General features: G+C 40.3%; 1 protein-coding gene and 1 non-coding gene across 2 annotated transcripts; one reads left to right on the top strand and one right to left on the bottom strand.

The window, feature by feature from the left end:
* Nucleotides 1–98: 98 nt before the first annotated feature.
* VPS33A (VPS33A core subunit of CORVET and HOPS complexes) lies at nucleotides 99–26,406 on the bottom strand. Its single transcript, XM_063085389.1, has 13 exons — nucleotides 26,295–26,406; nucleotides 24,733–24,798; nucleotides 24,177–24,304; nucleotides 23,119–23,305; nucleotides 14,423–14,539; nucleotides 13,316–13,490; nucleotides 8,787–8,980; nucleotides 6,931–7,057; nucleotides 5,744–5,811; nucleotides 4,812–4,949; nucleotides 2,973–3,110; nucleotides 1,057–1,225; nucleotides 99–677 (listed from the first exon to the last, which is right to left on the bottom strand). Exons 1-13 carry the CDS (start codon nucleotides 26,394–26,396, stop codon nucleotides 496–498), a joined length of 1,791 nt encoding a protein of 596 aa, XP_062941459.1. The 5' UTR covers nucleotides 26,397–26,406; the 3' UTR covers nucleotides 99–495.
* TRNAT-GGU (transfer RNA threonine (anticodon GGU)) lies at nucleotides 17,048–17,121 on the top strand. Its single transcript has one exon. It is a non-coding gene; the product is annotated as a tRNA-Thr (tRNA).
* Nucleotides 26,407–26,458: the final 52 nt, after the last annotated feature.

Genomic DNA, 26,458 nt, shown 5'->3' with positions numbered 1-26,458 from the left:
GGAAAAAGAAATCTCAACTCAGTGATAACATCATCTCTAGCCCCAACACAAACACTGTCCCAGGCATGATGTGCCTTCAAGAAATACAGCACTATGTATTAGAGGTTGGACATTCCACTTTTACTTTCATTTTTACCTCCTCAGTCTCTGCTTTTTATTTTAAGAACTGGCCCCATTTCTGCGACTGTACGGATTATCCAACCTCACCATCCTTAATGTACTTCCAGAGGCTTCTAATGAAGATCCTCAGCTTAGAAAATTCAAAACCAGTGTTTCTTTTACCCAGGTTGATTCTCTTCCATTCTTCTTTCTTCAAGAAATTAGGAACACAAAAAAGCAGCAGAAGGGAGAAAACAGTAGTATAATTTAAGAAGCTGATCCCAAAGTAAATTCTGTATTCCTGTGTTTCTTCTATGGGGTTTCACTTCCTTTCAGCAACTTCTTCAAAGAGGCAGTTTATTCTGCAGTGTACTTGTTAGGTCTCCTTTGAACACCCTAGCAAGGTTTTTCCATTAGAGCCTCTATCCAGCTGGTTCCATTCATTAGTTTAGTGGTGGCAATTACATATTCTGTACCTCCATCTTCCAACTGGGAAAGAAATCGTAGGGCAGCAATTTCAGCAAAGGTTACACCCCCAAGGAAAAATATCAGAGTGACCCGGTTTTCTCCTGGTTGACCTAAAATTTAAACATTTCAGAATTAAAAACTATTATTGGTGCCTCTCTTCCCATCTCTTAAAACATTTTATCATCTGTAGGATTAAAAAAATCAAATGTATCTTGGTACAGACAGTACGTTTGAAACTTGAACACTGATTTTGATCTCAACGTTTTTTCTAACTCCTGAGATCCTCAACAGGGAGGTTGAAAGCTGCTACTCCTGAGGGAATAACACGGTTCTAGTGCTTACGATATACACTAGCAACTAACAAAAGAGGTATATTTGACTCTGACTCCTCAGCACTTTACCAATGTATTTTACAAAACAACTGAACAACACAAGAAAACCACACTAAAACAGTACATAATGATCTGTAGCTGCTGGACTAAGGCTTACGTTTCTTTTGCAGTCCTGTGGGCAGAGGCTGCCGTTCTTCAAAGTGCGGCCCCGGGAGGATGCGGAGGACCTCCTCAATGCTCCGCCAGCCGGGCCGGGAAAGCAGCTGAGCTAGGCGTACACTAAGCGGTGCATAACCACTGTACACATAGGATATGTCCGTGGGGTTCTGTTAAATAATCAAGACAAAGAGCCACCTAAATGTGGCCTCTTGGATAATGCAAAATTATTTGATTTGGATTTGAAGGCAGAAACAGAACTTCCCCTACCCCCACCCCATGCCCTCTCCAGTACACCCCAGCTGGGCTTTGTTCTTAGCATCCAGAGCTTCACTTTGGACTCAGACCTTGAAAAGCCATTCAACGCAGCTCTAGGTACTGAAGATGAAAAACTGCTACTAGGTTTAGCAAAAAACTTCTTAGAGGGCAACTTGGCATTCTGGAGCTAAGTAACAATGTGCATAACCTTTGAACCCAGCAATTCTACTTTTAGGCATCTATCCTACAGAGATGCTTGAAGACCATCAGAGAATAGACCAAAGTATAAACATATTAATTGCAACACTCTATACAATATCAAAAGACTGCAAACAGGGCCGGCCTGTGGCTCACTTGGGAGAGTGTGGTGCTGATAACACCAAGGCCACAGGTTCAGATCCCTATATAGGGATGGCCGATTGGTTCACTTGGGAGAGCGTGGTGCTGACACCACCAAGTCAGGGGTTGAGATCCCCTTACCGGTCATCTTTAAAAAAAAAGACTGCAAACAATCTGAATTTCTATCAATAGGAATCTGTTAAATCATAAAATAAGGTATATCCTCAAAACCAGTAAGTAGCAATTAAAAAGAATGGCACATAAGGATCTTCAAGATCCTTTGTTAAGTGGGGGATGGCTTGGGGGAAGAAAGTTCAGAAGAGCAAAGAGAGCTGAACTAATATGTACATGATACAACAGAATTAAGTGTATCTATTTTCTCACTGGGAAAAAAAATCCAATTTTGCTATTGATAGAGGAGACTGTCTACTTATCAGCTTTTGTTACAGGAGGCAGCCTAATAAAGCCTTATGAAAAACCAGAAAAAGACAAAAAGAAATTTAGAAACATTAGAATAAAAAACATAAAGCAAAGTGCACCCTACTCTGGAGATGAATTATAGAATACGCACCATTTGTGTAAAAATGTTTTTATATGCATAGAATCTTTCTGGAAGGATAGATTTAAAAACTGGTTACAATGGCTGCCTCTGAGGGGAGCCTAGGGTTAGCTGTGGAAGGAAACTTACTTTTCACTCTTTGCCTTTCTTTTGCATGGCTGACTTGCTTACATGCGTGCCAGGTATTTCCACTGGCTTCTCCACGGTGCTGTGTGACCAGGAGCCGGCCCTGGAGGCACTATACTCCCAGGCCCTGTTAGGGTTTGGCCAGCGGAAGGCACCAGAGGGAAACTGGAGAGTTGGCAGCAGCATGAGGTCATGGATTTTATTGCCTCAGCTTCTTGTCGCAACTCTGGTGGAGGCTGGCTGTGTCCCTTAACCAGAGCCCTTTTATCACTCATCTTGTCAGATGGCCTCTCCACGCAGCTCTTCTCTCCATGTTCCAGATCAGGTTTCTGAAATAAGTCCCTCTCCTTGCCCTTCAGGCCTACATTGCAAACGGCTCCCCAATGCACTGCCTCTTACTGGTCTCCACCCTGTCCACATCTTTATTAAACTGTTCTCAAACTACCCCATCTGAGAGCATTCTCTGTTTCCTGCTGGGATTCTGATGGATACAATGCATGAAAACATTACTTTTTCAAAAACATTAGAAAATTATTTTTAAAAACAAGGCAGATGTGTAGATGAAGTAGCATATGTTATCACAATGAACTATTTCACCAGTAACTAAACTGAGTTGGCATGGAGGAGTGTCTTACTTGTTCATTAACATCATCCATCCAGAGGCGTAATGTTTTCCGAATTGTTGGGTAATTGTTTCTGCCCCCTGTCTGTGGTCTCAGCAAGCCAGCCTTCTCTAGGTTGTGTAAGGTCAATATGTGCTCATAGCCGTATGTCTGCAAGGGAAATCGTTTGGCCTTGATGTCAGATCAGGAAAAGCGTTTATACGATCTTCAAAAAAGAGCACTCCCAACAAACCAATTTGTTCTGTATTCCAGGGCATGTTACCAAAGCTCAGCAATGACTGTTGATGGGCATGTGGGACAGGGTGGAGGGATGAAACTCATCCTAAAATTCCTTACCCATTACTATTAATCCCACTCATTGTTTTGAAGAAGGATTTAAAATTTTTACTTTACGGGCCGAGCCCGTGGTGCACTTGGTAGAGTGCGGCGCTGGGAGCGCTGCGACGCTCCCGCCGCGGGTTCGGATCCTATATAGAACTGGCCGGTGCACTCACTGGCTGAGTGCTGGTCACGAAAAAGGACAAAAAATAAATAAATAAATAAATAAAATAAAATTTTTACTTTAAACTCAGAACCTAACCAAATGAGCAGCAATTAAATTACAGTATATGTGTATATGGGATATAATTAGCTGTAAAAAATAATTAGGCATATCTATACATCCAGATAAGAAAAATCTACTAGAAATATTCTTATGGCCAAAAAAGATAATAATAGAATACTATATACAGCAGGATTTTACTTTTGTTAAAAAAAAGATATAGTAAATAATAATAGCCAACACATATATTACTTTTTATGAGCACTGTTCTGGTCTGTGCACTTTACATATATTAATTCAGTCTTCTTTATTATACTCCCATGAGGTAGGTATTACTATTATTATCTCCATTTTAGGGAGATGTTTAAATAACTTGTTCAAGGTCACAAAGCTAGTGAAGAGCAGAGCTGGGATTTGGATCCAGCCAGTCTCACTCCAAAGCCTACGTATGTAAATATTCTTTGTATACAAATGCAAAGAAGGGCATCTGGAAGGAAGCATATCAACTGCTGACACTGGTCACATCTGGGGAAGGAAGAAGTGGGGTACAGGGGATGTTCACATTTTGCTCCGTATACTTCTGCATTATTTGAATCTTATATGATGAGAATGCATATTATTTTTGTAACTTAAAAAAAGAGAAAAATGAGAAAATTAACGAGCACTTAATTTTAACAATAGCGTACTTAACTGTAATGGATAATAGCAAATAATTACTGTCTGAAACATCCCCAAAGAGGGAAGAATTTTTAAAATAATGGTGGGCCTTTCCTTATTAGTTTTGTTGTTGTTTGTATATTTGGCCTTTCCTTATTATTATAATGTCACACAGGCTTAATTTAAGTCAGCCTGCTGAGAAATTATCAGAAATTAGCAAAAAGTTCTTTTCCCTATCATATAACTATCTAGTTAAGAACATGGGCACTAGACTCAAGTTGCCTGGGTTCTAACACTGGTTCTGCCACTTACTAGGTGGGTGACCTTGGGTAAGTTACATAACTAGTCTGTGCCTCAGTTTTTTCATCCATAAAATGGGAACAATAACAGTATCTAACTCACAGGCTGTTGTGAAGATTAAACAAACGCACATAAAGCTCTTCAAATAGACCCTGGCACATAGTAAATGCTTGATAAATGTTAGCTATTGTTATTATTACATAAATTCAATAAACAATGATAAATACCAAGACTAATTCCTCTATGTGTTTAAAAAAAAAAAAAAAAAGACAGTGGTAAAATAGCTTTGTGAAATATTTCTTTTAGAAGATACTTTGTCCCTTGGCAAGTTAATAATTTAAAAATTTACTGACCTGGAGAATTTCTCTTTTGTAATAATCCAAAACTTTTTGTTTTAGTCCACTATTGCACACGGACTGGAGGCAAACTAGTCTTAACACCTTGATCAAAGGATGCTTTTGGGCAATACAATCCTCAATATAATTGTTGACCTGGAAACAAAGCATATAAACTAAATATCTGGTCTGGGGACTTAAAAAACTTGACGTTCACTATTATGTTTCAAAGTCAAATAAAGGAGAAGTGTGGGAGAAGTGCACATGATTTTTTTCATATTTCCTAACCCTTCCCTGAAAGAGCTCCCCAAGTCCCTGCTCCACACACATGTCCAGGCCACCATGCAAACACACAGTAATCAGCTGGGTCACAGAAGCACATGGCCAGCAAGGATATAATGAAATCCTCTGGACTGGAGGTCAATTCAAATGCCTGTCTTGACACATCTGTCTTTATGGACAACCTCCTGAGAGGCTGCCAAATGTTTGGGACTTGTGTGACCTAGTCTATCTCAATAACATCAGCAATGTATCTAGCACAGAGTAACAGGATTTTTTTTTTTTGCTTCTCCCCTTCTCTTTTGAACCAGGAATTTTTTTAGAAGATGGGAATTTTCATAAATTGAATGATTTAAAACAGAGCTAAATATTTAAAGGAATTATATGACAAATTCTCTCAAAAAGCAAATATCTTAATTTATCTGTTACAGTCCTTAAAGATCTTTGATTTCAGGGGCTGGGTCTTCTCTTGATATGTAGCGCAGAAAGTATCTTGCACAGAGTAACGTTAAGTATCTATTACTTGATAAAAATCTGTATTTTTACACTTTGCATTTGCTCTTTAAAATATTTAGGAAAGGCACGAGAATCAAAGCAATTGCTTTTCTGGCTATAATCTTATGTTTGATAAACTTTCAATTTTTGTTAGGACAGCTTTATTGCACACATACCTTATCAGTGTCTATTCCAGACATAAACTCCTGCTCCACTGTTAATTTGTCAAAGAAGTCTTCAGAAGCTAAAATGTAATTAGGAAATTTGCAATTTAGAAGTTAATAAATGTTAATTCATTTGAGTGGTGGGCTTTCATAAAGAGAGCGTGACTAAGAAACTAGACATGCAAAAGAAAAAGCAAGTAAAAGTTCACATCACCTGAAGAGAATCTTCAAAGAAACATGGAAAACCCTAGAACTCTGTACTCCTAAATTACATTGAGATATTGTTGACTATTGTCTTCCTTTGCTGTTCTTAGGATGTAAATACAGACCTCTGAATTTTGCAGAATTAGCCTCAGTATCAATGAACACTAAGGGCGTTCCCAAGGGCATTTCACTTTCATCATCAGATTCAACCTATTTCAATTAATTTCCACTTCTATTAATGTGAAAACAAAGGGCTGATTTTCCAACACTGTGTTTCATCTAAGATTCGAAGTATACTTCATAGAACAGGGCACCGAACTGCATCCTACTCAGCTTTTACAGCCCCTGTGTTTTACTGAACACATCTGTTTGGTTTAGTATACATCTTCTGAGATTTTCAAAATACTCAACATACAAGTATGCTCTCTGTACCAATTCTGCATAAAGTTTTCAAGGGAAGAACAAAAAAACTTAAACATTGCTCTAATTAAGTAATCCTTCAAAACAGGAAAAACACTATACAATAAATTAACCACATCATATTATGATGGCAAATTTATGGATGAATTTTTTTCATCTATATTCAAATATTTTGTCATCTGATTAATAAAAAAAATTGAGTTAACCACTAATGGAACATTCTTCACTATTAACATGTGTACACTTACTTAATATTGAGAATAATATCCAATATCAAAATACAGCATACTTTTGGAGCCGGCCCGTGGCTCACTTGGGAGTGTGGTGCTGATAACACCAAGGCCAAGGGTTCGGATCCCTATATAGGGATGGCTGGTTAGCTCACTTGGGAGAGTGTGGTGCTGACAACACCAAGTCAAGGGATAAGATCGCCTTACCGGTCATCTTAAAAAAAAAAAAAAAAAAAAATACAGCAGACTTTCCCAAAGAAGCATCATGGTGCTGATGACTGTGGTGCCAGACACTGTGTATGCAAGTCAGCCCCAGATGGAAATGATCATTGCAAAGATACTCACTAGTAACATCTTTGATTAACTCTGCAATCGATGTATGGTTTGCAAGTGAGCCTCTCGCTGCCTGCATGTGGGGTAGCTGGGAAACGAACTGCTTAATCTCCCCCACTGTTTTCGCGTTGTGCCTTTCCTGAAACGGGTAAACAGCAACACTATCAAGCAGGGCAGATTTTTTTTTAAGTGTTCTTGTTCTTTGCATCGTTCAGAGGATGTTTAAATCATACTGATGTAGAAGAAAGAATGAAATACAAATAAATCAGGCCAAACCCAGCTCCAACATTATAGATAAGTAGAAAAGCTAAGTATACCACTGAAAGACATTCATTGTGCCTGTTTCCAGCATTAGTACTTCTTTAGAGAGCAAATACCTAAGATTCTCTCTTCCTGTGCACTGGCTCATACAATACGTCAATATGTGACATCTGAGTATTAACAGAAGACACCATTAGGTAAATCTCATAAAGTTCTGAGTAAAAAACTAAGATGAAAAAATGTTATGCTTAGAGGGGACCATGAACAGTAAAAAGTTTCCTATTTTTGGGCCATGGGTCAGAGACCCTTCAAACCCATTGTACAGACTGGGTTACCAGACCCCTCATGTGCCAGCTGGGTCACCAGACCCCTCACATTCAGGTCGTAAGCTAGGTAATTGGGAAAAGACCCCGGGAGCTGTTGAGAGATGACAGGAGCTCAGGAGCTCAGTCCTTAGCAGCAGCAGCTTGTACCAGAAGCTTGCAGCAGCAGTACCGGCCTCCCTGTGGCCCTCTGGGGGCAGGGGATGCCATGGATCAGAGCGGCTCATCCTTTATACTTAAGTCTGATAACCCAGGACACCTGGGTGCACATACACAATCACATCAGACAATAACCAAAGAACACCTGGGCATACATGCATATTTAAATCAAATGCTCAACAAGATTCCAAACCCCTCGAGGGATCCTGACCATTTATTTTCACTTTCCCTACACCTATGTAACAAAAAAAAATTCATTCTTGCTGCTGAAGCTCACTATTGAGTACAGTCCACAAATAAAGTGAAACTAGCTTAGTGATGAGAACATTTTATTGGCAAAATTTAATAATTGAAACCAAAAGTAACTTCAGAAATATGAAAATCAATTAATGAATACAATTCCTAAGAAAGATAAAATTGGGAACATACTCAGTGAAAAACTGTTTCAAAAACTTTCCCAATTTATGTTTCCAAAGTCTAAATACTCAGAGTTCATAATCTTACTGAATTCCCATGTTTCAAAAAGGAGCTTCACCAAGAATAAACCAGTGAATGGGCAAGAGGAGGCAGGAAGGTGATAATGAAGCCACCAACTCAAAAGCTCTGGGCATTGGGGATTTCAATTTCATTATCACCTCCCACACATGTAGGGTTCTCCTGCCACCATCATGTTGGCTAAACTTGGAGTTTTCACCATGAACTGCAAGTTCTGTTATAGAGAATCTTATTTAAAGTACAGCTGCCTTCCTCTTAAGTGAGGTAGGAAATAATTTAAAAGAAGATAAAGCAAATGTTTGTGATAAAAGCTTGAAAACTGCAAACACTTGCAACTCCACGCCCCCTCCCCCCCAAAAGTGAAAAACTTAACATAACACCTGTTGTCATGGGTCTGGGGAAAAGTTAAAAACAAAAACAAAACCTTGGGTTCTCCAATACTGAATTTGCAGTTACTGAGGTTGAGAAAGGTACAGCTACACTGAAGCCCTAATTAATGGCTGTATGCTTTGGGAGCTCTTAATTCTCTTGGCTGGGGACGGCGGGAGGTGGGGGGTGGGGGAGCCGCATGTGGCAGCGGCATTTAGCCGAGACCTAGAGCAGCAGAATGACAACCAAAATGTGTCCCACCTCGAAAGCCGCAGAGATGATCTTTGCTTTCTTGCTAAGCACTGAGCCCACTGCATTGAAGTTCTTATCTCGGATCTCAGCATAGAGCTCCTCTGCAGAATTCAGTTGAAGCTTCTTTGCTTCTGTGGGGAGATCCTTACCACCATCACCCTGTTTCTTAGGTGCAAATTTCTCTGGAGGTAATTTCACATAACCTGCACAACAGTGGAAGGGAACAAGCACCTGTGCGCAATTACTGGAAGAACCAATTAAATGCTCAGGCACAAAACAGAATTTCCAACTCAAGAGAGAATGGAAGATGACTATGGAAGAATATGGTGTATAGGCTCTGAGCTTTTGATTTTTCCATGATCAAAGTATGGGAAGTAGTGACTCTTTAATATTGATAAGACGGTTCTAACTTTCTTTATGGGCACCTATATAAAACACTGCAGTAATTTCCAATTCCTAAACTTAGTCAGGGATTAGGTCACTTTTCCTATCAAAAAACTTACAAGAATATCCCCACTGTCTTCTAGTGTTTTTCAAACTGTAGGTCACATCCCATTAGTGGATCATGAAATCAAGCTGGTGGATTGCAAGTGGCATTCAAACAAAACAACAACAGTAACAAAAACGGAACAGAATAGAAAATGCCAGAGCATATTACATGAAGTAAGAGAAGGTGGTGGTGGGTTTTTTAAATAAAACTTTTGTTTCACTTTCACATACTAACACATATACATGTGTGTGTACTGGGCTGTGATATAAAATATATTTACTATGGTTTGTTGCAGTCCAAAATAGTTGGAAAGCCACTCTAGAACAAAGATCAAAAACTATGGCCTGAGTACCAAATTCTGCCCACTTCCTGTTTTTGTTAATAAAGTTTTATTGGCACATAGCTACACCTATTCCTTTTGTATCGTCCATGGCTTCTTTCACATTACAATGCATAGATGAGGAGATTCCTCTGTGCAGCCTGCACAATGTAACTGGCAAAGCCTAAAATATTTATTATCTGGGGTCTTACAGAAAAAGTTGCCCATCCTGATCTAGAATAAGCTCCCAAATTCCTTAGCTATGTGATATTTTGAAACACAGTATATATTTTATCTTCTCCCCCCCCCATTCCTGTCCCTTTCCTGGCAGTCAACTCCTAAAATCCTTAGAATATCTAAAGTTTTCTTTTTTGTAAGCTAATGAGTTGACAGATGGTTGGTAGCCCATAGGTAGTTTCAGGATGGGGGTTGGCACAGGAAAGACCCCAACCTCTAGGGAGGGGAGTGGGGCTGAAGGGTGAATTGAACACCAAAGGCTAATGATTTAATCAATCATGAGTATGTAACGAAGCTCCATAAAAATCCGAGAGTACAGGGTTCGGGGAGCTTCCAGATAGCTGAACACAGGGCAAGTTCCTGGATTGCGGCTCACCCGAGGAGGGCATGAAAGCTCCATGACTCTTCCCCATACCTTGCCCTCTGCATCTCTTCATCTGTATCCTTTATAATATCCTTTGTAATAAACTGGGAAATGTGTTTCCCTGAGTTCTGTAAGTCACTCAGCAAATTAATCGAACCCAAAAAGGAGGTTGTAGGAACCCCAATTTATAGGCAATCAGTCAGAAGCACAGGTAAAACAACCTGTAGCTTATGAGTGGCATTAAAAGTGGGGGGATGGGGAGATAGTCTTGGGGATTGAACCCTTAACCTGCGGGATCCGACACTATCTCCAGGCAGACAGTGTCAGTATTAGATTAGAGGGCACCTAGTTGGTGTCCACTGCAGAACTGGTTGCTTCCTTGCTGATGGGGAAAGGTCCCCACACATTTGGTCACAACAGTCAGAAGTCGGTCTTCTGTGTTGACTGTGGCTGCTTAAGAGCAGAGGAAAGATATTTCTATGTGTGTGTTTTCCCACTCAGCATGGTGTCCAGTTCCTCTGCAAAGGAGCCTTTACCTACTTCTCCCACCTCTGCTCCTGCCAAATCAATGCAGTTGATGTTTCCCTGGAACACCCAACATGCCCTCATGAACTGCTGATGGCACATAAGCTGGTGTAACTCTTTAGTAAAGCAGTTTGGCAACACATACCAAATGCCTTATAATGTTAACACATTTAGACCCAAAAAATCCTGTATCAGGAAATCAAGGGAAAGAAAAGAATCTGCTCTATGAAAAAATCTTATGTATACAGATACTTTTATAATCATAAAAAAAAAAAAAAAACAATCTCAGTTGGTTACAGCGTGGTGCTAATAACAGCAGGGTGAAGTATTCGATCCCTGTACTGGCCAGCTGTCAAAACAAAAACCAGATTAAAACAAAACAACCTAAAATGCCCAATATTAGGGAAATGACTCTGCAAACCAGAGGATTTTAATTAATATTAAATGATGCTTGCGCTAGGAAAATGTTCATTATTATACCTAATCAAAAATGATGTTCAAAACAATTTGTAAAACCTGATCCCATTTTTCGTTAACTTATATAACTAATATATAAACTCTACAAAGAAAAAATACTATAAAGAAATACACCAAAATATTAACATTGGATGTTCTGAGATTTGAGGCTACAGGGGGGTGGGGAAGGGTTATAGGGATAAGGTATCTAATGTTTTCTTTCTTCTAGTTTTCCAATTTTTCCTTACTCAGTGTTTGACTTATGAAAAAAACTTGCTACAAAGAGGCTGTGTGTTTACACATATTCTTTCTCTTCTCAAAAATCCCTTCCTACCTCTCACCTCTCCCAGGCTCTCTTCCCTACCTTAAACTCCAGCTCTCCTTAATGATCTAGGAGACACACAGCTCTGGGACCACTCCCTGTTTCTCCAGTTCCCACTTATGACCTAGCATAGGGCTCTCCTGAAATGAATTCCTCTGTCAATAAATAGAGTTTTAAAAAGTATTTAAGAAGCCATTTTTGTAACAAATAATAATGTAAAAGACTTTTTACAATGTTATTGAAGACCTTTGAGCATTCTGTGAAAACAGGACCTTCTCATGTCTGTCTCTTCAATTCCCTCAGCCATTGGCTCATCCACATGATTCATCCATTCATTCTTATGGTAAAGTACACATAACAAAAAATTTACCACTCTGACTTTCTCACGGTGAACAATTCAGGAGCTTTGAGTACATACATGTGATACAACCACAGCCAGTATCTTGTTCCAGAACTTTTTTACCACAAAAGGAAATTCTGTAGTCAATAAGCAGTCACTCCTCATTCCCTTCCCCTAGTCCCTGGCAACCACTAGCAGCTGTTTTTTGTCTCTGTGGATTTCAGGACCTCTTTCCTTGGCTCCCTGTGACTTAACTCAGGATGGCAACAGAGGTCAGGAACTGATATAAGTGAGGGAAGGAGGCCAGGCCGAGACGGAAGGGTCTGTGGTGAACTGGAATGCAGGGGCTCTGTCTAGGGGACATCTCCACTGGGCCCCAGCCACTGTGTGGGAATGTGGCCTCAGGATTCCCAGAACATCAGATATTTTTACTTTAAAAAATTTATTAAAAAAATTTTTTTTCTTTAAAAAATTTTGTCCTTTTTTATTTTTTCTCATTTTATCTTTTCTATTTTTATTATCTTTCTCTTTTTACAAACACTTGTGTCAAGAGCTGACTCAACAGATTGCAGCAAGGGCACTGCTCTGCTAAAGACAGAGCATAAATCAGGGTTACTATTAAAAGTTTCTCAAATTTTAAATGCTGACAGAAATAAACCAACAAAGCATCATGTGGGCCAAAACTACACAAACAAAGCACGCTGTGACCTCTGAGAGCTTCTGATCTAATAACCCATCCAGCCCAACATCTAGCCAGCCTTCTAAATCTTCCATCTAGTGACCCCAGCTCCTGCACCAGCCTTTCCCCACGGTGTCTCCCCGGCTACTTGTCTCATCACCGCCTGCATCTACTATGCTGCCTGCCTCTGCAGTGCCTCTGTCTAAGTTCCGCCCTTCTTGCCAAACCCAGTACAAATGCCTCTTTGTCCACAGCTTTCTTAGCTACCACTGGCCACAGGATCTGTATGCTCCGAACTGCAGCAGGGCACAAGCACAGGCCTGGGCACTGAACAGTTGGCCACAGCAGTTTGCTAAGATGCCGTTTAATCTTAAAAGTCAGAAGCGAGTATTTCTTTATTTTCAAATGTTCTCTGATTTATATGCAAAGAAAGCACCTTTCTAAAAAATGACCTTTTGGAGGCATGGTCTGATTATTCCTCCTCCAGTTATTTTCTTTTTTCTGAAGTTCCTATTTAGTCATTATATATATAAAAAATATATGTAACATGTAATATGTATTGTATATATTATAAATAGGTTGGAATATACATACACACATATACACACATATATACAATTTATGATTGAAATAAGTATGGCTATACAGTTTTTCATGTTCCACATTTATTATTTTAATGGCTCCATAATATTTCATAATGTTCTCAACTATCAGGATTGCTCATGCAACATAAAAATGATAGCCCCCACCTAAAGCATATTTTTATTATATTATCTATTAGTGAAAATGGATGTCACTTTACTTACTGTTCTGAATGCCATAAATTTCATCAATGAGTCCTTCATATGTAAGCTGAGTGGCAAGAGGTGTTAATAAATCCACATTTCGATCAAGCAACAAGAGATTATCAAAAACAGGAAATATTGAATTTTGGCTTCCTGTAAACTCTCTCTTCATCCTGATCATCATATTGGCCACTTGCTAGGAACAAAACATTGGATCAGGTGAAGCCTTCCTGGGAACTAGCAGATTTTAAAATTAGGCTAAAAACAGAAAGACAATCAAAAAAGTAAAAAAGGAGAAAAGCTTTGGAAGACTGAGACTGACAAGAAGCAAGTGGCTATAGGAAAACATTTGCTGTTTGTCCCCCCTTCCAACACTTATAGCTTAGTTAATGGTAGCTGCTATTTCCCAATGAGGCATAAAATCAGATATAGTCTATTCTTGTTATTTGCAGTGGTTACGTTCTATAACGTCACTGCAAACACTGAATTAGCGAACACTGAACCTTTGCTCCTAGAGGAAATACAGAGGTAGGTTCCTGCGAGCCTCTGGTCCAATTGGTTAATGTTTAAACTTGTTTTATGTGTGTTTCTGTTTAAAGACTCCTGACTTAATACACACTGTTGATTCATTCCATTGAACTCATGGCCAACAGCTCTATAACTGATGCCTGAATGAAGCTCATTGAACACAGATTTTCTCCGTAAGGCACATCACAGCCTTCATGAGCTCAGGAACACTAGACAGCACTTCAGCACTATGCTTGGGGGACATTTTAAACAGTGAAATCAGCAACAAAAAGCACAAGAGTATAAAAAATGTGACACTAAACAGACCATGAAAAGGACACTTGTTTGCCATCAAACAGCTGAATCCAAAAGGCCTTGTTCCACTTCAGCTGGGAACACACGCAATGGGGAACTCGAATCTCGCACCACTCTGTGCACATCCACAAAGCACCATGAGTAGTGACTTGGGGGTTAGAAATGGATTTTAGGGGCAAATTTCACAAACAGATTTTGTGAATAATGAGGATTGACTGTATTTGTTTGTAAGGTTTCCCATTCCTCCCATCTTTTGGGTACTAGGGGAGCCCCCTCCTTTACCACCAGAAAATAGCCAGTTCTTACCCGAGCGCATTCTCCTTTCCCAAAGATCTGAGGGATGGTTCCATATAGAGCCTGAAGGGTCATCAGCCCCTTGGCAGCATGGTACAGGCTCGTCTGGTCGCCCTCCAAGTAGCACTCCTGCAGGGGGAGGAAGGCCTGTTACTGTCAGGCCACAGTCATCTCCTGGGGCATGCCAGGTGCCTGCCTCTGTTCTCGGTGCTGGGATTCAGCAAAGCATAATAAAATCATTTCCTTTTATTTCACGCTTTGCCAGAGAGGGGAGCTGAGGACTCAAGTCAGTTTACAAAGCACTGCTTGGCAGTTAGAGCAGGGGGCCAGCAGCCCTGTGGTTGGGTGCAGCCATGGAAGCAGCTGTCCTGAGCGGAGCTGGGGCTTCGGGAAGGGATGTGTTCACCAGGCATGCCAGCTCTTCTCAGTTTTTATCAGCTCTTGAATAAAATGTTGATGAATAAAGACTTACATGGGAAACGGGTTCTCTCACTGACTGGTAAGTGTAAACTTTGGCAGGACATCCTGGGAGAGTCACATGCTAATACGCAGAAATGCCCACAACAGAATACTTTGCTGTTTGTACAAAGGATGAGGCAGATTTTCACATATACTGACAACAAATGAGAACTACAGTATCTTGAGAAATGAAGTTGAACAACCTTGATTAACTATGATCTCATCTTTATATTTTACTTTATAAAAGATACAAAGTATGTTTAAAGTATACAAAAATATACTTTTTTTTCACTAAACAAACCCCATCCCCCTAAATATACACAAATCCACTTGGGAACTGAGAGGGTATCAAAGCACAAGGTCTAGTCTCAGGTTGCCTTGTCCTGAATCCCAGCTGTGTCAGTCACCAGCTGTGCTCTAGGCCAGTTAGATAGCCTGGCTGTGCCTCAATTTATTCATCGGCAGAACAGAACATATTTCACAAAGAGCAAGGATTTAATGGGAAAAATATATGTAAAGCACTTAATCTCAGTACCTGAAACAAATGCTTAATAGTGGTTAGCTTTTATTATTTGGAACTGTTTGGATCATTTTTTACAACCATCATTCATTCGTTAGTCAAAACGGTACATTGCACTAACCCTAATGTGTCTCCCGCAACCAAAGCCAGGAGCAAGGGGACAGTGAGGATCCAAAAACCGAGGAAGCTCCTCAACAACATCATAGAATGTAAAAAAAATATATATATATTAATAACAAATAAAAGAAACAAATACTGAGGAAAGAGAGAGGAGCTCTCAGGTACTCTGCCCCTAAGGAAGGAGAGTTGTGCAAAAAGGCATCATGGGGAGTGTTTAGCCATTACTGAAAGTGTTGCCAGATGACTACTCCAAGCCTGCTGTATTTTAACATTTCTCTGAATAGGGCAGACCATAATCGGAAATGTGTGAGACACACTTTTTTGGCAAAAATACTTAAAACTCCCCATCAGAGCAGAGCTAAGATGAAATTCAAGGAAAAATATTAGGGAACACCTCACAAAACAGCATTTATATTTTATTTAATTTTCAAAAGTTGTATTACTATAAAGACGATCCTTTCATAATTCATCTTTTAAAAAAGATATAAAGGGCTGGCCTGTGGCTCACTCAGGAGAGTGTGGTGCTGATAACACCAAGGCCACCAGTTGGGATCCCATATAGGGATGGCCGGTTAGCTCACTCGGGAGAGTGTGGTGCTGACAACACCAAGTCAAGGGTTAAGATCCCGTTACTGGTCATCTTAAAAAAAAAAAAAAAAGATTTAAAAGTTAACAACAGATATTAATCTTGAAGTTTTTGGTAGGCTATAACTGGCAGTGGGGTGATTCTTTGTACTGAAATCCCAACTCTATTCTGTGCTTGTGGAATTCCAACCTATGAGGACATTTTGGGAGGGCCAAATGTTAATACCCACTAACTTTTAAGTGCACATATTTTTTGACCCCAAAGTCCCACACACTCCCACAATAGGATACCTTCCAGTTTTTACAGAGAAGGTAGATTTTATGTATACTGATTTTCTTTTTCTTTCTTTTTTTTTTTAAAGATGACCAGTAAGGGGATCTTAACCCTTGACTTGGTGTTGTCAGCACCAGGCTCTCCAAAGTGAGCTAACCAGCCATCCCTATATAGGGATCCAAACCCATGGCCTTGGTGTTATCTGCACCACACTCTCCCAAGTGAGCCACAGGCTGGCCCTTCGTATACTGATTTTCATATGTACAAATGACGGCCACGATATTATGAAACATTCAACTGGACAGAACTCTACTTTTTTTCTTTTTCTTTTTTTGGCAGCTGACCAGTACAGGGATTGAACCCTGGACTTTCTCACTGGATGAGATTTAGTATAGGCAAACCAGCAGGATATGGAAAAAAGAGCCAAGAAACTTTCTTGGTTATAAACTAATTGGAAGTACCACTGAGTTCCACTGCCCCAAATGACTCTTTTAAGGTGGTGATCATTGTAACAACATATTGGGGAAGAAAATGATTCAAATAACTTTATGTAGTACAATACACCAGTAGTTCTCAAGAGTTCTAATCTTCAGAGCAGCAGCAGCAGCGTCACAAACACATAAATCCAAGAAAGAAACATGGATAAATGTGATTACGTTAAAACACATACACGTGGGCTGGCCAGTTAGCTCAGTTGGTTAGAGCATGGTGCTGGTAACACCAAGGTCCAGGGTTTGATCCCTGTACCGGCCAGCCACAAAAAAAAAAAAAAAAAAAAAAACCCAACAACACAATACACACACACGCAGCAAAAATCTCTATAAACAAAGCTAAAAGACAAATGGCAAAGGAGGGTAAAGGACAGCCTGCAGATGAAGGGCCCACGTGCACAGGGACCTAAGTTCGAGGTTACTCATGGCCACACTTCCTCTAACAGTGTAAGAGGAGAAACAAGGAAATGTCCTTCAGAAAAGGACTGGTTTAATAAATTCTGGTACATCCAAACCATGGAACACTATCCATTCAAACAAGAAGGAAGAAACATTTTCATATATGGTAGAAAATGACTCCAAGATACATTATCAAGAGAATAATGCAAGATACCCAGGTGCCTATATTATATCATTTTCTACCATTTGTATAAAAGTAAGGAAGGTATTACATATGAGAGTATTTTTAAAAGTTCATGGGAAGATTTGTATTATCTTTTAATTCTATTTTCCACAAACTTTTTGAAGTACCCTTGTATACTTATGAGCCATAGCTGCACAGAGCATCACCGAAAAAATAGAGTTAGGAATAGTGATTGTTTCTGGGAGGGAACTGGCAGGCAGTCTGAGAACTGGAGTAGAGAGTACTGTAGTTTATTTTTCACTCTGTGCTCTTTCTTACTTAAATTCATCATCTGCATGGATTATGTTTACAAAACATTTTCAAATAATTTCTTTAAAAGGTAAGGTAACACTCTTATGAGAAAATGTGTTTGTTGAAATAAAGATGGTAAATACAGCAAATACATAAAATTATATTGGCAAGAAAACTTCCAGAATCAGGGAAAAAAGGAAAACACATTGACTAATGAACATATGATGAAAAATAATCAGCGGGGGAAGGTAGTGCTGGGACTACTGGCTATCCATTTGGAATTTATTTATTTGGGGTCAGTGCTGGGTGGTATGGGGATCCGAACCCTTTACCTTGGTGTTATAAGGCTGCACTTTAACCAACTGATCTAACCAGTCATTCCTCCATACATAATTTAACTTATCCATATAAATAAGTAGCGCACCTCACACCACACATACACACACACCACTCACACACTCCACACACAAATACAAAATTCAAGCTGGATTAAAGACTTAAATATGAAAAGCAAAACTTTAAAACTCTTTTTCAAAAAAGGAAGATTTTATATGTCTTCAGAGTGGACAAGGATTTATTAAGACTCAAAAAGCACCAACTGAAAAAAAAATGTGATATATTTAACTGGCTTAGTGAAGGGCTCACACTTCCTGATTTCAAAGCTTACAACAAAGCTACAGTAATCAAGACTGTGTGGTACTGGCATAAAGACATACATATACAGCAATGGAATAGACTGGAGAGACCAGAAATAAGCCCTTACATTTGTGGACAACTGATTTTGAATCAGGGTACTAAGATAATTCAATGAGGAAAACACAGTCTTAGAACAAATGAATAGCTACACATAAAAAAATAAATTTGGACCCCTACTTCATATTATATACAAACTTAACTTAAAATGGGTCAAAGACCTAAATGTAAGAGCTGAAATTATAAAACTCTTAGAAGGAAACATAGGAGTGAATCTTTATGACTGTGGGTTAGGCAATGGTTTCTTAGGTACAACACCAAAAGCACAAGTTCACAAGAGAAAAAAATAGATAAATTGAACAACATCAAAATTAAAAACTTTTGTGCATCAAAGGACATCACTTTCACCAAGAAAGTGAAAAGAATCCACAGAATGGAAGAAAATATTTGGAAATCATATATCTGGTAACAGACTTGCATCTAGAAAAAAACGTAAGAATTCTTACAACTCTATATACATAACCCAATTTTTAAATGTCTAAAGGATAAATATCTTTCCAACAGAAAACACACAAATGGCCAATAAGCATATGAAAAGATGACATTAGTCATTACAGAAATGCAAATTAAATCCACAACAAGAGACCAGGTCATACCCAGTAGAAAGGCTAAATTTAAAAAGACAAAAAAAAAAGTAAAGGGATGTAGGGCTTCCAGTCAAGATGGTGGAATAGATGGTCCCCAGTGTCACTCTCTCCCACAAATCAACCAATTTACAACTATTAAAAAGCAATGACAGCCAAGCTGGGGCCACTAGAGCTCAGAGGAAGAGGAAGAGAGACCTATGGAGTATATGAAGGCAGGAGAAGCCATGATGAGAGAAAGAAAGGACTGCTCCCACCATTTCCAGCCCCAGCCACTTCAAGTCTGGAGCTGATGAGCACACAGAGCAAGAGCTGGCAAAAGCCACAATTGTGACCTTCGTATGAAGTTGCTTGGAGGTGGCAGGGGAGAAGAGGGCCTTGGTGGCCCCCATGCCAGCAGTACCACTAATAGGACTCCCATGGACCCACACAGGAGTGAGGAGCCACAACAACTGAAAAGAAGGAGCCACTCAGAGGCTGGTGAGTCATTGCAAAGGACCAGCACATGGCTCATCCCATGGGAAGTGTTTGCAGCACAGGCGGTGGCGGAGATGGGCCCACTGGGAGAACACTGGGGCACAGCAAGGACAGCTGATCTGCCCCCCAGTCAGCGAAGGACCACTCAGAGGAGACTGGTCAGGAATACAGAATTAATGGGATGCAGTTTGATGAAAAACTCAGGTCCAGATCACAGTTTCTACACAACCCAGGTGCACTGGGTCTCTGGAGAGCAGAAAATACCTATAAAGTCAACCATTAAAACCTGAGCTGCACAAAAAGCCTTCTCTAGGAAATCAGCAGCAAAGCAGCAATTTAGCTAAACCACACAGCTCAAGTACTGGTTCTCACAGGAAGTTACCGCATTTTAGAAGTAAGCAAAGGACAAAAAATTAGTTCCAGCCCAGGCACACTGCCAGCGCCTTGGGGCCCCACCCAGGGACCCAAGGCATGGAGTCGGTGCCTGGACACTCCCCCCAACCAGGCACAATGCCAGCACCAAGGAATAAGCCAAAAACATCATATCCATGTGGGTGGCCCACCACAGCCACCACAATAACCACACTGCTGTGAAAGTGGCTAGATGCCACAACCACCACACAGTTGATCCGCCAGCCACTGGAGTGCATTAACACAAGGAGGGTCACCAGCAGAGACCAAAGAAAAGAAGAGGATGTTTCTCTCTCCACAAAGTCCATTCCAGAGTGACAGAAGAAGCATCTGCTCTACGTAATATTGGGGGACCTGAACACCTCTCAGCATTGGACAGGTTATCTAGGCAACAAATCAACAGAGTAACCATTCTCTTTCAGAGGGGGAGAAGAAATCTAGGAGGGGGGAGGGGGAGGAGGAGAGGGAGAGATTGGACAAGGGGCATAAAGAATAAGTACAATTTGTAACAATATATACACTTGTAATATTGATCTGATCAACATATGTCAACGTTGAACCCCCAAAATATGTATAATCAACTATGATTCAATAAAAATTTAAAAAATAAAAAATAAATTTTAAAAAAAGTAAGCAAAGGACAACAAATTAGTTCCAGTGCAGAGTTTAAATGGTGGGAATAGTGAATAATCCAACACAGAACTGAAAGAAAAAACAAAATACCCACAGATCAGAGACAAAGTTTGAAATTAACTAGTAAAGGTCTAACACCACCAAAGAAAATCTATAAAACCTAGAAGGACCAGAAGCTCCCTGGACTCCCAAGCCAGGTAGAGGGAAGGGCTGAGGGCCTCAGCCACACCCCTCCAAAATCCACAGCCAGCCCAGCGACAACCACTGAGCTGCCGTAGGAAGCGCCCTGGGCTCCCAAGCTGGGGCAGCTGGGGGATGACAGCTTTAGCCACATCCTCTCTGACATCTGCAACCAGCCCAGTGAGGACCACCAAGCTGCCACAGGAAGCTCCCCTGGCTCCCAAGCCGTGGCAGTGGGGAGCCAAGGGCTTCAGTCACACCCCCCTGATGTCTGCATCCAGTGTAGCACTGACCAAACCACCGCTGGAAGTCGCCTGGTCTCTGCTGCCAGAATGAGGGAGGTGCCACAGGCCTTGATCACGCCCCCTTTTCCTCCTCTTCCCACCTTATTTCCCTCCACTGTCCCCTCCCCCCTTCCCCCCCAACTGCTCTGCAACAACATTTTAGGATAAGGCACAGAGCTGGGGGAAGTTGAACCCAGCCACAACTAGGTAAGCTGCTGTCACTGCCCCAGGTCCCCAGCTGGGTCCTGAGGCATAAAGTCAGGAGAAGCCAAACCCAGCCTCAACTAGGCAAGCTGCCACCACCACCCCAGGGACCTGCCAGAGGCCTGAGGCATGGAGCCAGGGGAAGCTGAACCCAACCGTAGCCAGGTAAAGAGCACACCAAAAATACCATTTCCACATGTGTAGCCCACCACAGCCACCACAACTGCCATGGCTGCCACAAAAGTGGCTAGTCTCTATAGCAGCAGTCACAGACACTGTGCAGATGGCATGCCAGACTCTCAAATACTGCATTGACATAAGGGAGGCACCAGTAGAGACCAAAAAAAAAAGAAGAGGTCCTCTCTCTCCACAAAGCACACTCCAGAGTAACAGAAGAAGCATCTGATTTATGATAACATGGAGGACTTGATCACACTTGTCTCAGTAGTAGACAGATCATCTAGGCAACAAACCAACAGAGGAACAGTTAATCTATCAGATGAAGAGAACCAATCTGTGGTTATTAGAGGGGGGAGGGAAAGGGGAAGGGAGGAGGGGAAGTGGAGGAAATTGGATAAGAGGCATAAAGAATAAGTATGATTTGTGACAATGAATATGCTAATAAAAAATAAATTAAAAAAATAAAAAGACAAAAAATAAATTTAAAAAGAAGAAAGAAAGAAAACTACAACAATCACAATAATATGTGGGGAAGTGGGGGTTAGCGAGAAATTGATAAGGGTCATGAAAAACAATTACTTTGTTTAATGCTGAATATACCAATTATCCTGATTTGAACATCACATATTTCACACAGGTATTGATATTCAATGCAGTACCACACAGATATGTACAATCAATTAAGTTTCAATAATAATAAAAAAAGTCAGAATAATAAAAGCCAGTGAAATGTTAAACATAGAGTTACCATATGACTCAGTCATATACACCTAGGTATATCCAAGAAATATACTCCTAGGTATATCTAAGAAAAATGAAAACATACATCCACACAAAATTCATAGTATCGTGATAGCCAAAAAGTGGAAACTCATTACTTGTCCATCGACTGATGAATGATAAATGTGGGATACCATTATAATGGAATTCTATTTGGAAATAAAAGGAATCAAGAATTAATACATGTTGTAGCATTGATACATGCTAATACACAGATGAACCTTGAAAACATGCTAAGTGAAAGAAGCCAGACACAAAAGACCCCATATTTATCATACGATTTCATTTATAAGAAATCTCCAGAACAGGCAAATCCATATAGACTGAAATAGATAAGTGGTTGCAATGGCTGGGAGAGAAAGAATAAGGAGTGACTGCTGATAGGCATGGCGTTTCTATCTGGGATGATTAAAATGTTTTAAAAGTAGACAGTGGTGATATTGTACTCTGAATATACTAAAAACCATTGAATCGCATATTTTATAGGGATGAATTTTACAGTACTATGTGAATTATAATAAAAAAGCTATTATTAAAACATTTAACTTTTGGTGTGAAATATCAGCACTGCACTCTCCCGAGTGAGCCACAGGCCGGCCCTTGGTGTGAAATATCTACGTGATAAAACACATTATGAACAATGTTAAAAGACAAGCAGCTTTTATAACCTATAACATTAGTATCCAGAATATATAAAGAATTCCTCAAAAAGAAAAAAATGGGCAAAGAAAATGAACAAGCAATCTGCTGAAGAGAATATCTTAAACATCAATAAACATATAAAGTGAGCTGCAGTTCACAGTAATCATGGGATGCAAATTAAAACAATATCTTGATACTTTCACACTCACAAATTTGGTAAAAATTAAAGTCGGATGTTAAGGAAATGCCAGACTTACTTTGAACGCACCCTCCGATTCCATGGATAAGAGATCCCCATCAAAAGGAATGAGATCTAAGCTATACTCCTCCCTATGAATAAAGGATCCCAAAACGCCCAGATCCTTCAACCGCTGTTCACACAACAAGCTACGGCGTGGCACAAACAAAAGGTGGAAATCTCTTGCTGGGCCACGTCTGTCTTCGCTGGAAAGGAAGTAAAACAACATTTGTTAGCTTCTCAGCTCCTTAGAGTCCTAGACTATTTTGCTTACTTTATTCCCACTGCCTGGTACACAGCAAGCACTAAATAAATGCTGATTAGATAAACAAACAAATACCAACTCTCAGACCTAAATTGATACCGTTGGTCTCTCTCTCTTTTCCCCCTGACAGGAAAGCAGCATTGATTGAGTCATGGACAATACTTTGTGGTGCATCCTCTAGCATCCTCTGAAACCATTTACCAGGCATTAAAGCTCTCTTGTCTATTGAAACAGGATATCTGTGTCTTATTGAAAACAAATGGCTCTTTACCCAAACCAATGCAGCAACAGAGTCTTATATTAAAATGAAAGATCATTTCTTCTCTCCTTGACAGTAGACTTCCAAAAATAGCTCTGATGCTTTTAAGATCTTAGGGGCTACGTCGATCAATCTCACCACAGAGTGCAGACTGGGCTGGGAGAACTTCCTCTATAGACTGGATGCTATATAAAATTTTCATCAGCTCTTACTTTTTTGCTTATGAGATTCAAGTACACTATATTCAGTATATTGAAAAATAACAATTAGAAGGTCTTTTTTTTAAAAACCAGGATCCTTTCTACTGACACAGGTTCAAACCTTTAGCTATTCTGAAAGAATGGGGTTATATGATACCCCCCCCAAACTGTTTAAAACAACTTCACAAGTTTCCCATCACCCCTCCTATATTCTTTCATGGCTGTCCCAGTTTTCCAAAGACCACCTTCTAATGCACTGGCAAGAGCGGGTGTTTACAATGAGAAGGAGCTCAGTACATTAAAACCACTATAAGAACCAACCTCTTTTAGACCAAACATAAGCTCTGAGATACCTGAGCACATTTTCAGCAATTATATCCATCAATTCTAGTCTGGGTCTGACAAAAAAAATAATATTCTTGACATCAGCTGCTGGCAAACGACTTCCTTTAAGTGTGAACATTTTTTCCACTTCATGTTCCTAATAAAACATACACAAAAGGTTAAGAAAAAACCTGAAATTTACCTATCATTTCTAGACTCAGAAATCATAAACACTACCAATCAAAAGCACATTAATACTTTATCATCAAAATTTAGATTCCCCAAAGCCAAATACATAAAGGACAAAGTTTCAGGATAAAGCCACTTGCATCAGCATTGAAATGACTCACGTGATAAATATCAAAGACACCAAGTAATGGTCACAAAATATAATGCTAGGATCAGTGCAGAATCATCTGCCAAAGAACCACTGTATTCAAAATGTTAATCACACATCAGTATCAGTACTTACAAAGATCAAATAGCTTTGCAAGCCAATTACTCAGGAGGAAATGTAAAATCATATTATCATTGCTTAAGTGCAGAATTATTAATCCCTAAACAAAATACAAATAGCTCATTTACCTTCAGTAGTGAATATTGTGCAATCAGGCCAAATGGTCCTGTGAGGTACTCATCCCAAACTATCGCCTGTAAGAGGGGGAGAAACATTCTCTTATTATGGTTAATTTCAGGAACTTCAACAATATCAATCATACAGAAAATAGCAATCATACACAGTAGGAATATTTCCTTCAAACTCTGAATTACCAAAATTTTAATTGGCTCTGATCACATTCGTATCCTAATGGTCTAAAGAAAAATAGCATCAGGGACAAGTGATGCTACCTACTGTTCCTCATAAGGAAGTTAAGAATCACTGTCCTCAACAGAAAGAAGAAACTATGAATAGTTTTCTGTGTATCTGTGTCATGATATTAATGATTAGACTCAACCATATGAAAATTGGCAATTATACAAAATTGAAACCTATGATATAAGCATTACAAATCTTATTTTGACAGAAGAGAAAATTTTAAAAAGCTCAGGAAGTTTAAGTCACTGTCCAAGCCCAGATAGGAACCTTGGACCTTACATACAGTATATGGGAGTCAAGACTCCACCCTAGGACTTTTCAGCACCACAAGTCATTGCTCTGGGCCACCAGGAGCATTTCTGCTGCTAAACTCCAGCATCATTTTTTTTTTTAATTGAAAATTTTATTTAAATAATTGTAGATTAACATTCAGTTGTAAAAAATAATAGAGAGATCCCCTGTATACTTTGCCCAGTATCTCCCAGTGGTAACATCTTGCAAAACTATAGTACAATATCACATTCAGGATACTGACATTGACATAATCAGATTTCAGCATCACTGGCTGAGTTTAAACTGGACCTCTACGACTTAGCTTACTTTCTTCTTTCAATGGCTGCTAGCACCCCGTCTACCTCTTGGGGTTCTATTCTCTCCAAGACTGGTTGCTGAAGCTCCTAGTTCTACTTTTCTCTTCAGAGCTGTACTGCTAGTTAGCTAAGAGGGCTGATAAATCCTAAGGGGAGGTGGGGGAGGTGACCACTTAAAAAGAAATCCTATAAAGTTCCCGATCTACAGTTTCTGACACCCTTGTAAGCTGGGTGCTATAAAAAGTGAAATAATCCTATTTTAAGAAGGCCAGGTTAAAACCCCAAATAACTACACCTTCTCTCATAATCTGTGTGAGCAGCAGATTGTAAGGTGTTGGTGCTTCAGGTACTGACACATATGGTCGTTGTAACGTGCACCGTCCACATCCTTGGGCCAGGCCCGCCCCACCGGTCCCATGCTTCAGAAGGCACCAGATCTGACTCTTTGGACCAGGAGAGCACTAGACATAAGCCGGCTCGCCAGGGCCTGGGATAACACGCGGGCTTATTCTGCTTCCACAAAACAGTTGCGGTGCCACGCCGACACCGGGCTGTACGCCCAGGCCCTCCCGCTTCATCGCTGCCGCCTGCACTGGGGTGCGATGAGAAGGGCCGGAAAACTGGCCTCCTGAGAAGCCCCAAGGGACCTCGTACACTGCGAGCTCAGGCGGTCAGGAGCCGGGTTAGGCCAGGCCAGACCAAGGGAGGCGAGCGCGGTGTACCTGCCTCCCGTCCCTCACCTTGCTTCCCGCGCACTTGTCCAGGAACTCGCGCAGCTCGCGTCGCACTGCTTCGCGCAGCACGTTCAGGTTCACTCGCCCGTAGGACAGATGCGCCGCCATCTTGCCCCACCTCCCCCTTTCTCTCTCAACTCCAGCCACGCCCGCTTTTTCCTGCGCGAGGC

This window comes from Cynocephalus volans, chromosome 2, assembly GCF_027409185.1.
Source record: "Cynocephalus volans isolate mCynVol1 chromosome 2, mCynVol1.pri, whole genome shotgun sequence".
Classification (NCBI taxonomy): Eukaryota; Metazoa; Chordata; class Mammalia; order Dermoptera; family Cynocephalidae; genus Cynocephalus; species Cynocephalus volans.
The sequence above is the reverse complement of the archived record's forward strand: the minus strand, read 5'-3'. Positions and strand labels throughout refer to the sequence as shown.